The sequence below is a fragment of the Lacerta agilis genome, chromosome 6, assembly GCF_009819535.1.
Source record: "Lacerta agilis isolate rLacAgi1 chromosome 6, rLacAgi1.pri, whole genome shotgun sequence".
In the NCBI taxonomy this organism is placed as follows: domain Eukaryota; kingdom Metazoa; phylum Chordata; class Lepidosauria; order Squamata; family Lacertidae; genus Lacerta; species Lacerta agilis.
Genome location: NC_046317.1, coordinates 9,583,768 through 9,597,764, shown reverse-complemented (window position 1 = coordinate 9,597,764; position 13,997 = coordinate 9,583,768). Strand labels below are relative to the sequence as shown.

Genomic DNA, 13,997 nt, shown 5'->3' with positions numbered 1-13,997 from the left:
CTTTCGTGTGCATGCACACTTCTTCAGATACACTGAAACAGAAGTCACCAGATCCTTAAATATAGTGGGGGAGTGGGGAGGGGTATTACTCAGAAGGGTGGTGGGAATGGGTGATAGGCTGATAAGTGTGGAAAACCTGTTGACGACTCTAAACGGCTGCAATTAGTCTTGCAGGGAAGGGGTGAGATGGCTAAAGATGGCTTTGTTATGTATAATGAGATAAGAATCCAATGTCTTTGTTCAAACCAGGTTTCTCCATGGTTTTAAGTTTGGTGATTAGTTGCAATTCAGCCACTTCTCTTTCCAGTCTATTTCTGAAATTTCTTTGTATTAAGACAGCTACTTTGAGATCTTTTATAGAATGTCCTGGGAGATTGAAGTGTTCTCCTACTGGTTTCTCTGTCTTGTGATTCCTGATATCAGATTTATGTCCATTTATCCTTTGGCGTAGGGTTTGGCCTGTTTGTCCAATATAGAGAGCTGAAGGGCACTGTTGGCATTTGATTGCATACACAATGTTGGAAGATGAGCAATTAAATAGTCCTGAGATGGTGTGTTTGATGTTGTTGGGACCAGTAATGGTGTTATCCGGGTTTATGTGGCAGCAAAGTTGGCATCTGGGTTTATTGCAGGCTCTGGTACCAGTGTCCATGTTGAGTCCTGTTTTTGTATTATTGTGATTTTCTGAGATTTTCTGAGAAAAATACAATCTTTGAATAACCTTCCTAACAATACTATTCTAGTCACTATGGATGTGGAATCTCTGTATACCAACATCCCACACAACGATGGTTTACAAGCTATAAGGAACACCATTTCAGATAAAACCACAGCAGACTTTGCTACGAAACTCTGTCATTTTGTCCTTACCCACAACAACTTCAAATTTGGTGAGGACCTGTTCCTTCAGATCAACGGCACAGCAATGGGCACCCGCATGGCCCCACAGTATGCCAACATCTTCATGGCAGATTTAGAACAACGTTTCCTAAACTCCTACCCACTCAAACCTCTCTTGTACCTGCGTTACATTGATGATATTTTTATTATCTGGACACATGGTCAACAGACCCTGGACACCTTCCACAAGACATTCAATGACTTTCACCCCACCATCAACCTAACTATGAACCAATCTATGCAAGAAATACACTTTTTGGACACTACTATAAAAATACAGGATGGACACATAGACACCACCTTATACCGCAAACCAACTGACCGACAAACATATCTACATGCTTCTAGCTACCATCCCAAACATACCAAACAATCCATTGTATATAGCCAGGCCCTACGTTACAGCCGCATCTGTTCCAACTCTACAGACAGAGACTCTCACCTAAGAGATCTACAGCAAACCTTTTTAGAACTAAAATATCCACCTGATGAAGTTAAACAACAGATCGACAGAGCCAGACTGATACCCAGAGAGAACTTGCTGCAAGACAGACCCAAAAAAGAAAATAACAGAACACCACTAGTCATCACATACAGCTCCCAAGTTAAAACAGTACAACGCATCATCAGAGATCTACAACCTCTCCTAGACAATGACAGTTCTCTTTCTCAAGCTCTGGGAGGAAGACCCTTCATCGCATACAAACAGCCACCCAATCTCAAACAGCTCCTCACCCACAATAATACAAAAACAGGACTCAACATGGACACTGGTACCAGAGCCTGCAATAAACCCAGATGCCAACTTTGCTGCCACATAAACCCGGATAACACCATTACTGGTCCCAACAACATCAAACACACCATCTCAGGACTATTTAATTGCTCATCTTCCAACATTGTGTATGCAATCAAATGCCAACAGTGCCCTTCAGCTCTCTATATTGGACAAACAGGCCAAACCCTACGCCAAAGGATAAATGGACATAAATCTGATATCAGGAATCACAAGACAGAGAAACCAGTAGGAGAACACTTCAATCTCCCAGGACATTCTATAAAAGATCTCAAAGTAGCTGTCTTAATACAAAGAAATTTCAGAAATAGACTGGAAAGAGAAGTGGCTGAATTGCAACTAATCACCAAACTTAAAACCATGGAGAAACCTGGTTTGAACAAAGACATTGGATTCTTATCTCATTATACATAACAAAGCCATCTTTAGCCATCTCACCCCTTCCCTGCAAGACTAATTGCAGCCGTTTAGAGTCGTCAACAGGTTTTCCACACTTATCAGCCTATCACCCATTCCCACCACCCTTCTGAGTAATACCCCTCCCCACTCCCCCACTATATTTAAGGATCTGGTGACTTCTGTTTCAGTGTATCTGAAGAAGTGTGCATGCACACGAAAGCTCATACCAGCAACTAACTCAGTTGGTCTCTAAGGTGCTACTAGAAAGAATTTTCGATTTTGTTTTGACTTTGTTTGTTTGTTTGTTTGACTGGGTTTCTACCCTTTCTTCCAAAGGAGCCCAGAGCAGCAAACAACCGAGGGACAAAACAATATAATTAAAAATAAAACAAAATGATACTTAAACGTTTAAATCTATGAAGAACATTGGGGGGGGGGGGTGAGCCTTCCTGTTTGAGTGGAAGGAAGGAAGGAAGGACGTACAGAAAGGGCCCTCAACCTCACAGGGCCCAAATTTGCAATGGCAAAAATTCCTTGGGTTCTTTCAGTGATTTGTGGGGAACTGACCAGAAGGAAAAGAGCCAGTGGAGAAAGAGTTAAGCAAGCAATCCATTTTCTCTCCTCCTACCACTCGGCTTAAAATTGCAACCTCTGAAGGCTGCATTTGATTAAAAAATAAAACTGAGGCTTTGTTAGACACATCTGAGAGCCAGGATTAGCCGGGGCTCCCATTCAAATCTATTTCCAACCCAGGTTTGCCGCTGCATGATGTGTGAAAGGTTCAAAGTAGTTTAGTAGAACAGTCCTTTGCACATTGTTGCTCCAGAGACAGAGAGACAGAGAGAGAGAGAGAGAGAGAGAGAGAGAGAGAGAAGGATGCAGCAATAGAAGTTTTCTGCAATTACAAGATCCAGATCTTGGACAAGCAACTGACAAACTTAGTTATCAAATAACTTAGCTAGCAGAGAACCAACGTCAAAACTGGGTTTAAAAAAACAAAAACAAACCCCTATATAATCAGCTAGATTAAACAACAATAAATTTAAACAGGAAATTCCAGCCACTGCCACCAGCTGTCAATTAACCTTACACGGGATTGTAAACTCGGGGATAAGAGACATCATCTTCTGCGAGGCAAATCTGCAGAGGAGTCAGACCAAATCAAAAGGAGAAATCACAGAGCTCCAGTCTGCACATAAGTCTCGCGGCGAATATTGCCAATTACAGTATCAGAGCATGCCGAGGAGGCTCAAGTAACACCACAGCCCTCTTTCAACAACAGCAGCCTTTACCATTTGGGCTCTAATAAACATGTGTTCCCAATATTTTCTCTCGTGAATACGTCTCCTTCAAAACCAAAACACTTCATGCTTGCCAATACCAAAGCCTTGATTGGAAAATGTATACCAGTTGACCTCTGAGCTCTCTCTTTTTTCCCTTCCCCTTCCTCTTACCCTGGCTGAAAGTCTACACACACACACACACACACACACACACGACATTCTTCAGGCCACACATTAACACCACACACACACACACACACACAGTTATTACTTACCTTCCATGCTCTCCGTAGTTCCTGGAACCAGAAAACCTGGCAGCCAGGCCCAGGTGCCTCACTCTCTGCTGCCACAGTGGCTGCAACTGCTCTGTGTGGTTTATATTTGTATATTTTATTGTTAAAAGTGGTATGACTCTTTTTTTATTGTTAAAAATGGTATGACCCTGCCCCAAGCCACAGGCGTCCCCTGCCTGCGCAGATCTCCCTGTGCATGTGAATGTATGTCTCCTGACCCACTAGGGGGTGTCACTTTAGAGCGTGAAACTTGATTTTTGCAAATTTCTCCACTCTTTAAAATATGTGCCGCTACTGTGGTGATTGGACAACATTTACCGGTAGCATGCCAGGTCTAGAGGTTTGACGAAGAAGCACATGAACTACGCATTCTTGCGGAAAACCAAATAATTTTAATTTTGCCTTCTAAAAATGTCAGTTAATGCTAAATAATTATACACACACACACACACACACACACACACACACACAATATATAATATAACCGTAAGTACTTGGCAATCATTTTTAATTCTTTCTGTGGGACTTCACACACATTTTGCTTAACCAAGCAAAACTAAATGATGTTAATTTAACCCAAATACTTTTTGAATCCCCAAGTCCTGTTATAACTCTTCAGCACCCCTCATTTTGGAAATCTTAAAACTGAAAAATTTGACACACCCTAAAAGGTAAAGAACCTCTGGACAGTTAAGTCCAGTCAAAGGTGACTGGGGTGCGGCGTTCATCTTGCTTCAGGCCAAGGGAGCCGCCGTTTGTCCACAGACAGCTTTCCAGGTCATGTGGCCAGCAGGACTAAACTGCTTCTGGCGCAACGGAACAGTGTGACGGAAGCCAGAGTGTACGGAAACGCCGTTTACCTTCCCGCCACAGCGGTACCTATTTATCTACTTGCACTGTGTGCTTTCGAACTACTAGGTTGGCAGGAGCTGGGACAGAACAACGGGAGCTCACTCCGCCGCAGGTGGTTTAGACCACAGCACCACCCGCGTCCTATAACACGCACTATAATGTTCATGTGGTCACTGAGTCTAGTTTTTCAGGGTCCGTTCCCTGACCGAAAGAGACGCGGGTGGCGCTGTGGTCTAAACCACAGAGCCTAGGGCTTGCCGATTGGAAGGTCAGCGGTTCAAATCCCCGCGACGGGGTGAGCTCCCATTGCTCGGTCCCTGCTCCTGCCCACCTAGCAGTTCAAAAGCACGTCAAAGTGCAAGTATATAAATAGGTACCGCTCCGGTGGGAAGGTAAACAGCGTTTCCGTGCGCTGCTCTGGTTTGCCAGAAGCGGCTTAGTCATGCTGACCGCATGACCCAAAAGCTGTACAGCAGCTCCCTCGGCCAGTAAAGCAAGATGAGCACTGCAACCCCAGAGTCGTCCACGACTGGCCCTAACGGTCAGGGGTCCCTTTACCTTTACCTCCCTGACTGAGTATGCACAGCCCCAGTGGGCACCCGGAGCGACGGCCATGCCGTGCACCAGGGGGAGCGAGCTGCGCGGTGGGAGGCATCAACCACCATGCACAGGGTTGGTGTGTCTTTTTTTCACCCCCCTCATGGATGACACTCGGGGCGGTTTGCCCCCCTGCTCCCCCTTCCTACGCCCCTGCACAGCCCACACACAGGGCAGTTGCTGCTAACACAAGCCCACTTCCTCATGCGCACGTCATTCGCTGTATATGGGCGGGTTGTGCGAACATGGTTCTGGTCACATATAGCATTTCTTACAATCTCTTTTGGTGTCGTCCTGTCTCTTCTCCCCATTGAGGATAGGGGTGTGGGAATACGTTTTCAGGTGCTCCTGCACCTTGCCGCAGTAAGGTAACCTTCTGCGCATTGCACGGAAGGCAAAAGGATCCGGCAGAGGTTTGCTGCCTGGATCCCTCCGCGCTTAAGGCAAAGCGCGCTCAGTAATGGTCAGTAAGGAGTTTCCCGCCCAGAAACTCACCCAGATACAGCGTTGTGATTGGTTATTGATGATGTTATGACGTTGTTCAGTTTACTAATAAATAGCCCCTACTCTCTGTAGCGGTGTGTAGAGTGTGCGAGACAAGCCAAGAGAGAACAGCCGTGTGAGACAAGCCAAGAGAGAGAGAAAGCGAAAGGAAAACTAAGACGCACAGAGCAGTTGCTGGGAACTTGCAACTCCACCATTGACTGCAGTCTCTTATTTCATTTTATTTCAAAGTTTTATTTGGCCGCTTAGTTTCGGCCACCTCTTTCATCTATTTACTTTTTGGAACTTCAAGCCTTCGTAACTCCAGAGGAGCCTTCATGACTCAAAGAAAACCTTCGGAAACCTTCGGAAACACCTTCAGAACTCCCAACAACAATCTCACGACCTTCAGGTTCATAACCAGCGGACCCTTTCACGGCCAGTGGGAGCAGGCACTCCGGGAATTACTGGCTGTCCCAGATGCTGCTTATCCCCACATAGGGAAGGTTCACAACAATGGATGGCACCTTCAGGGTTATAACACACTACCTGCCCCCACTCCCTTCCGCAAAAAATGAGCAACATAAGCACAATCGTGAAAAACTTTATCTGCGTTGTGATTAAAAGCTGCTCTCTGAGCCTTTCATGCGGCTGCAGAGTGGGATAAAAAAATACCTTAAATGAAGAATAATAACTGATAATGTTTGGAAAGAGTCGCTTTTCTTTCGTGATGCTGAGCAGCGCAGCTGACGTTATTTCCGGGCCGGTTTCCGCCTTGAGAGAGTCACACTACGGCAGGCATAATAACAGCATCTTGGGGGAGAGTGGGCTGCCTTTACTTTAATGTCCTCTGCATAATTCTTCCTCCCACTGACACAAATGTCGGCTAAATTAGTGGGAGGTCAGAAAGCAAAGTCACAACCAAAACAAAATCCAAGCAACAGCAGCCTTTGATCTCTAAAAAAAAATTTGTGATGCAAAGTTTCCCTTTGCCAGCACTCATTAATTTTCGGCGAGACGTGAACATCTTGCAATGAACATCTTTGTCCTTAAGTAACACCCGTCCCCACCAGCTGGAAGCTACTCTCACTTTACGGTAGAGGACACCTCTGGCCCTCCGGACGTTCCCAGACTACATCTCCCATCATTCTGTACAACAACATCTAGAGGGCCATAGGTATCCGTGAGGACTTTGTGACCACGATTATGGTCACACGTATATTTGCAGAATAACGTAGGTAAAACGTTTCCAAGCACAATTCAAAGTGTTGGCGCTGACCTTTAAAGCCCTAAACAGCCTCGGCCCACGATACCTGAAGGAGTGTCTCCACCCCCATCGTTCAGCCCAGACACTGAGGTCTAGCTCCAAGGGCCTTTTGGCGATTCCCTCCCTGCGAGAAGTGAGATTACAGGGAACCAGGCAGAGGGCCTTCTTGGTGGTGGCACCCACCCTGTGGAACGCCCTCCCATCAGATGTCAAGGAAATAAACAACTACCTGACTTTTAGAAGTCATGTGAAGGCAGCCCTGTTTAGGGATGTTTTTAATGTTTGATGTTGTATCGTGTTTTTAATATTCTTTGGGAGCTGCCCAAAGTGGCTGGGAGAACCTAGCCAGATGGGCAGGGTATAAGTAATAAATTATTATTATTATTATTATTATTATTATTATTATTATTATTAAACAGCAACGAAGCAGGTCTCTGCCTGTGGAGCCTGCAATCTAAAGGGTGACAATGGGGAAGAAGAAGAAGAAGAAGAGGAGGAGGAGGGGAGGAGTTTGGATTTGATATCCCACTTTATCACTACCCTAAGGAGTCTCAAAGCAGCTAACAAATACTCTGTGAGGTGAGTGGGGCTGAGACTTCAAAGAAGTGTGACCATCCCAAGGTCACCCAGCAGCTGCATGTGGAGGAGCGGGGAATCGAACTCCGTTCACCAGATTACAAGTCCACCGCTCTTAACCACTACACCACACTGGTAACAGAGAAAGAAATGGAGTGGCAAGTGTAACACAAATGATGCCAAACTCCCCTCCCAAGTTTCCTGAATGAGTATAAATTTTAAGCTAGGTCACTCTGGTCTATTCACTATGCCCAAGTCTGCCACAAGGCATCCCCAGACCTCAGATGGTCACCGCTGCCCCATGCTTTGCTGTTGTACCCCCACACCACCCTCATGCACTGTCCTCCCCTTCCCCCCGCTGTTGCTGCGGTGATATGCCATCAGGACCAGGGATACGTTACCAAGGAGCTCGGTTCAGCTGGAACTCTGTACATGCCCAGAACTATATGCGAAATTTGGCTCTGCTCTGAGGAATCAGCACGAGTGCTATTTGTCCTTGTGCCGGAGCCAACCCTGAAAGAGCCCTTTGTTGTAGCCAGCTCTGATGCCAGGATGTTGCCAGCCATAAAAAGGAACCGGTCGCATATGCCCAATTAGATTTCTGGAACCCGGTACCATATCTAATGAAAACATAACTCACAATTCAGCCGTTAATCGTCTTCTGCGGGCAAATGAATTCCCTCCGGGGAGCATATCTTGCCTTGATTAAAACAAATACCCTCTTTTGCATTTCTTGAGAAATCTAAGCCTGTCCCTTTTAGCAAGGGCCAGATCACCTTATTAAAACAAGATGCTCATGAGACTTTGCTTTATTCGTCTGGTGGGAAATTTAACAGAGGTGACTCCACAACAACCCATGGTCATCTATTACCTGTGCCCTTCTCTTATGTGCATACCCTTGTACCCTTTCTCAGACCTCAGTAGAAGTTCCTTTTCAAATTTAGGCCAATGTCCACCAATAACCCATTCCTATAAGCAGGTGCCCCTAGCCTTCCAGCACTTTTACTTTGTTGGAGGAGCCCTCGCCTCCCGTCCCACACGAGGAGCCGCAACTGGAGCACTGGAAGGGCGCGCAGAGTCCTGCGCCGCTCCCCTCATCCCCTGCCCCCCTCCCGAGGGGCGGCCAGCACGGGAGGGAGGCGGCCCCAGAGGCTGAGAGGCGCGAAGGCGGCACGCCGGACCTCCCCGCCCCGCACCCCACGCTCTCCCCTGGACGCCACCCTCCCCCCCGCCAGTGCACCACCACGACTACTCGCTGGGGCACGGGGGCGCCGGAGGGATCGCCACGCCACAGCAGCCGATGTGCCTAAGACGGCCCTGCGTCCAGTGGTCCTTTACCTTTTTACTTTAATAATCTAAGTTTCCAGGCACATTTAGTGGACTATCCTAGTCCCCCTAAGTCCACTGACTGCAGGCCACTGTTTGGAGCCCGATTTGACCCCAACAAAGTGGAATATCCCCATATCAGGTAAACCCAGATTTATAAGGGGAAAGCATTGAGACTGATATTGTGTGGCTTGGGTGCGCTGCAGGCTCTGAGCTGCCCAAACGGTCCGCCCACTGCCTCTCCCCCAGCTGTAGGATGGCTGAGTGGGAGGAGGCAGGCAGACTCTGGAGGCCCCTGGGTGCACCCCGCCCCTGGGTGCACCGCCCCAGGCGCCTGAGCAGCTTCTTCCGCCACTGCTCTGCCCATGCATTGCCCATGTCCCAAGGGCCGTCTCATCCATAGGGGCTAGTGGTGCGGCGTGCCAGAGCGCCAGCCCCAACTAGGGGCGCCCCCGCGAGCCTGCCAGCATACCGGGAGCCCCCCTCCCCAACCCGCCCCCGCCCCCACGGGCAGGCTGGCGGCCGGGCGCTCGCGTGCCGGCAGCGCAGCCGCTGCCGCCCAATGCCGCTCCCGGGCGGGCTGCGAGCTGGCCGCCCTCGCCTCCCGTCCCGGGAGCACTGGAAGGGCGCACAGAGCCCCGCGCCGCTCCAGCGCCACGCCCCTCATCCCCCGCTCGCCCACCCCCCCCTCCCGAGGGGCGGCAAGTGCGGGAGGCAGCAGAGAGGCGGCACGCCGGGGGCGCCGGAGGGATCGCCACGCCACGGCGCCCGATCTCCCTAAGACGGCCCTGCATGTCCCACCCCCAAATGGACCCTGAGGGAGTTAGGAGAACCCACAGAACAGTGTGCAGGGGGGGGAGAGGATGGGTTGTTCAATCTGAAACATTTGCGCTGATAGAATGATTCCCCACAGGGCTACAACAGATTCTTCCCACAGTAAATGCCAGTGTGTCTGCATTGTAACAAAAAACAACAACACAAAGAGTCTTGCGGCAACTTAAAGGTTAACACACTTATGACTCCAGGAAAAATTATGCCACCAATTTTTTTTTTAGCTTTTAAGGTGCCTCAAGACTCTTTCTAATATTTGAAATTACTTGCAATGAAGTCCAAATGCTGGAAAAGATTATTGGTGCCGATTAGAACATATTGTTGATGAATCAAGCTGTACGACACTGGTCATTCTCATGCTAGCCAGCAAAAATTCTGGGTGGGCACACATCTTGGGTAGCACTGGGCATCTGCTTGCTAGCTAATTCGTGTCGGTTTGAGAATTAAATGCACACACGTTTATTGTTTAAGCTATTTTGGATTTGGGTGGGTGGTGGGGGAGGAAATGTGTCAATGATGACCTCTACTTCGGACTATGAGTGGTGGCTTTGGTTTATTAAATTGTTCATTACCTCACTTTGGTGCCACAAAAGGGCACAATGAAGTTTGGGCGATAAGCAGAGTACTTTCGCTGTTGTTCGTTACCCTAGTTAAAAGTGTGGTGGCTAATCACCTAAGCATCCTGCAATTGGTTGGCAACGCTAATAAACATAGAGCGATACAATTGGCGTTAAAATAGCCGCTGACCTCAACTGACACAGTGGAGTGTCAGGCTGCATTCCGGTCCAGTGCATCCTTGCGTGACCCGAGAGCCCCTTGAAGACAATGGGACTTACTTCTGAGTAAACGCGCCTAGGGTCGTGCTGTCAAAGTCTCCCGCCACTGGAATGTGCGGCACTGCAATGGCAGTTCCTTGCGTTTAAATTTCTTGACGCCTTTTATGAATCAACAGAAGGACAATGTGCCCACATCAAGCCATGCTCCTTTTGTGGCATGCCCCCTATGGGCGAGGAATGGCTTTGCAAACCGTTTTGGGGGTTTGTTTATTTATTTAAGGGAAACAGGAAAAGTTTGCAATTATATGACTGTTAATGATCACTGTTGTTATCACCCCAATCACAGATAAGCATTTTCCTAGGGTTTTTTTTTTAAGCATTTTCCTTAACCATTTAAAAACAAAAGCAGCAGTAATATCTGGGAACAACTGGATTCCTCAATGCCCCAACAAGTTTCAGATGTTTGCATTCGGGAGTGTTGCCTCAGGTGAAACAAGCAGCAACAATGTCAGATTTTTAAACACTTAAAAAGTGTTTGGCTTGAAGTGATCTCTGTGCTTTGAAATTGCCACATGCCTCAGCCTAGGGGCATCCAGGTTTCTGTTTCCTTGTGGGGTCACAAGGAGACTTTTGACAATGGAAGAGGAGAAAGTCCCAAGAAAGGGGATAGAAAACAGATGCTTGGGAGTGGGAGAGGAAACAGGAAGAATATGTATATAAACAGTAGAGGGGATGAGGAATGCAGGGGGGGGAGGAGGAGGAGGAGGAGAAGCACAACTGAAGCATGCCGCAATAAAATCTGCATTGCATCCTACAAACATTTTATTTGAAATGCAACAAAACAGCAAGCATGGAGGGTCAAAGGTCAGGGTTTTTGGAGGGTGTGTGCATAGGTCCCCTGCAGGGCCCAGGGTTATTACCTTTTGTAAAGAGGAATGTACATCCGGTTTTCAAGGATAAATCAGAACTTTAGAAACTATTGAAAACGTGCCTCTCGTTCTCTATAAGCAGATCATGAATGCCATGCATTCTCCATAGACACAGCTTGCAGTTAACACCTCCAAGTACTGGGCTGGTTCAATAAGGCACAGCATGAGACTCTCTTATTTATCCCAGCAGAAAATTCAATGGAAATGGAGCGGCAGATATTCAAGAAACTAATTTTTTTTTAATAGTTTGTTGCTCTCTACGACAATCATTTGTGTGTGCAGCAGCGCTGTGGTTAGGAACACAAGTGTGCTGAAAGAAATGCATTAATTAAACAATAAAGGCTCCTTTCAATCAGAGCAAGTAATCCATTGACCATCTCTACGTTAGAAGTGATCCGCAGTGTGAACGTACGCATGTCTACTCAGCAGTAAGTCCATTGAGTTCAATGGGACTTACTCCTAAGTAAGCATGTACAGGACTCTACATCGCATCTGATAGAGACCTTCCAAAGTTATGTATCCTCAGATGATGTGTCCCTGCTCCTTTCGGTCTCTCTGGGTAGATGAGGCAAGCGTCCCCCACACCCACATTTTAATTTAGGTGCGGGAAATGTGCTATTGTTTTATGCCATTTTAAGTCAAAGTTGCTAGGCAATCCCAGAAAACTTCCCCCTTAGACTTGAATACACCTCAGTATGTACACACGTGTGTGTGTGTGTGTGTGCGCGCGCGTGTGCGCGCGGGTCGCGCGCGTTTGCATACAGCGCGCAATTTAAGGAGGCTCAAAAGCATCGTCTTACCTGGATCGTGAAAAGGGACCAGTGCAAAGTTGTAAAGCGGTCTCTTGGGTCTCTTCAAAGAGGTCTCCAGAATTTTGGACGCTCCCTCGATCACCTGAACTAAGTCGTCATACATCGAGCCAGTCACATCAAACACAAAAGCCAAGGTAGACGCTCCCTCCGGGATTTCTTCATCCGTGGTCTGGGGCTCCAGTTCCACCACAGCATCTTGAGCGCAGCAAAGAGAAAAAAGGAGAGCAACGGCTAGTGAAGCCCGCAGGGGGACATTGTGATGGGAATTCATTTCTCTTCCTCCTCCTCCTCCTCCTCCTCCAGGGTACCTAAAGCAATGTGCTCAGTTCCCCACACTAAGCATCACAAAGGACCCCGTCTGGTTGGAGGGAGGGTGCATTTGATATTTCCTTTTGCAAAGCAGCAGTCAAAAAGTCCTTTTCCTCCTTTTTTTTCTTTTCTTGGGTTTTTTTATATTTTGCACAAAGCACTTTTCACAGACTCAAGGGAGGTAGAGAGAGAAAAAGAAAGAGGAAAGGGGAACGCGGCGGTCCCCCCTTTTTTTTTTTGCTAGCAAGTTGCTGGTTCTCCTTCCCTTCCCCAGTCTACTTGTCTGCAAGAGTTTTGGCAGCCTCTCGCCAAGCGAAGGGAGAGTGAGTCCCATTCATGTCCCCTGTGCAGCTGCTACTTCTTCTTCTTCTGCTGCTGCTGCCGCCGCCGCCTCTGGATTCTTTGGCAAGAAGCAGAGGCTCTCCAAAGTTCGGCTGCTGTACGGAGTCTTTGGCTAGAAACTGAGGCTTCTCGTTGCTGCTGCTGCTGCTGTTGCTGCTGAGGCAACAAGGAGTGGATGCTCAGCTCAGCTCGCCTCCTCATTGGTCTGCCCCACTTCCCCACCTTTGCCTCCTAGGCCCCCTCTTAGGGTGACTTGTTAAAAATGGTATTTAGGGTCACCGGAGTGCCGCAAAATCACTCGAGGGGCAAATCTGTTTCATATGCGGTAATGAAAACACAGGCACAGTTGTGATTCAGTTATGGAGGAAATATTTGCGGGGGGGGGGGAGGAGGCACCTTTCTCCTGCTTCCTTTTATCAGAGAGATTGTTTAAGTATACTTAAAGCAATGGGTATATCCTTTTCGCCACTAGAGAGTCTGCCCCCCCCCCCCGCCTCCAGTAATTTGAGCTCAACCAGGCATAGATTCTTTGGTAGAGAAAATCACACTCCAAAAGGCATATCGTGGGTTCCGTTGCCACTGCCTATATTGTGATAAATTTCGCAGCAAGGGAAGTTTTGGCTGAGATCAGAGGCCGTGGTGAGCATTTATTGCATCTGTACTCGCTGCTACAAAAAGGCAGTTTGGAGCCCGCTTTGCAAAATGCATTTGGCATTTATAAATCCATTTTGGGTTGTTGTTGTTGTTTGCAGATTCGTGTTTTTTTTAAACAGAAGGTACAGTGTTCCCTCCTTATTCTCTGCAGCCATACTAAACATTTCCCCTGCTGCTGAACATAAGAAGATTCCTTGCATCAAGTCAATGATCCATGGAGACCAGTATTGTATAGTCCCCATGGGTGGTGAACTTGGGACTGTCAAGATCTTGGCGGACTTTATTTCCCATCCGCTCCAGAAAGCATGACCAGTCATCAGGAACGATGGGAATCTCCCCACGGACATTGTTGGGTTACCAGTCTCCTCAACCCTGGTCTAGAAAGCATTGGCCTCTAACCCTCTTACCATGAAGTTATGACAACTCTTAGACCCAATATGAACCAGAACCCAATACTGTACTTCAGAGGTGTCATGACAGGGGAAAGATGCTGCTCTTACTGTCTCCTGTTCTAAGGATATTTAGTGGTTTGGTACAGGACCCACAAAGTGGCAACGTGCCACAGTGTACAT

General features: G+C 47.6%; 1 protein-coding gene across 1 annotated transcript in view; it reads right to left on the bottom strand.

The window, feature by feature from the left end:
* HMCN1 (hemicentin 1) overlaps nt 1–12,427 on the bottom strand; it is a 286,626-nt gene extending 274,199 nt beyond the window's left edge. The window contains exon 1 of the mRNA XM_033151379.1: nt 12,109–12,427. Coding sequence (XP_033007270.1) covers nt 12,109–12,391 — 283 coding nt within the window. The 5' untranslated portion in view covers nt 12,392–12,427. The remainder of the gene's footprint in view (nt 1–12,108) is intronic.
* Nucleotides 12,428–13,997: the final 1,570 nt, after the last annotated feature.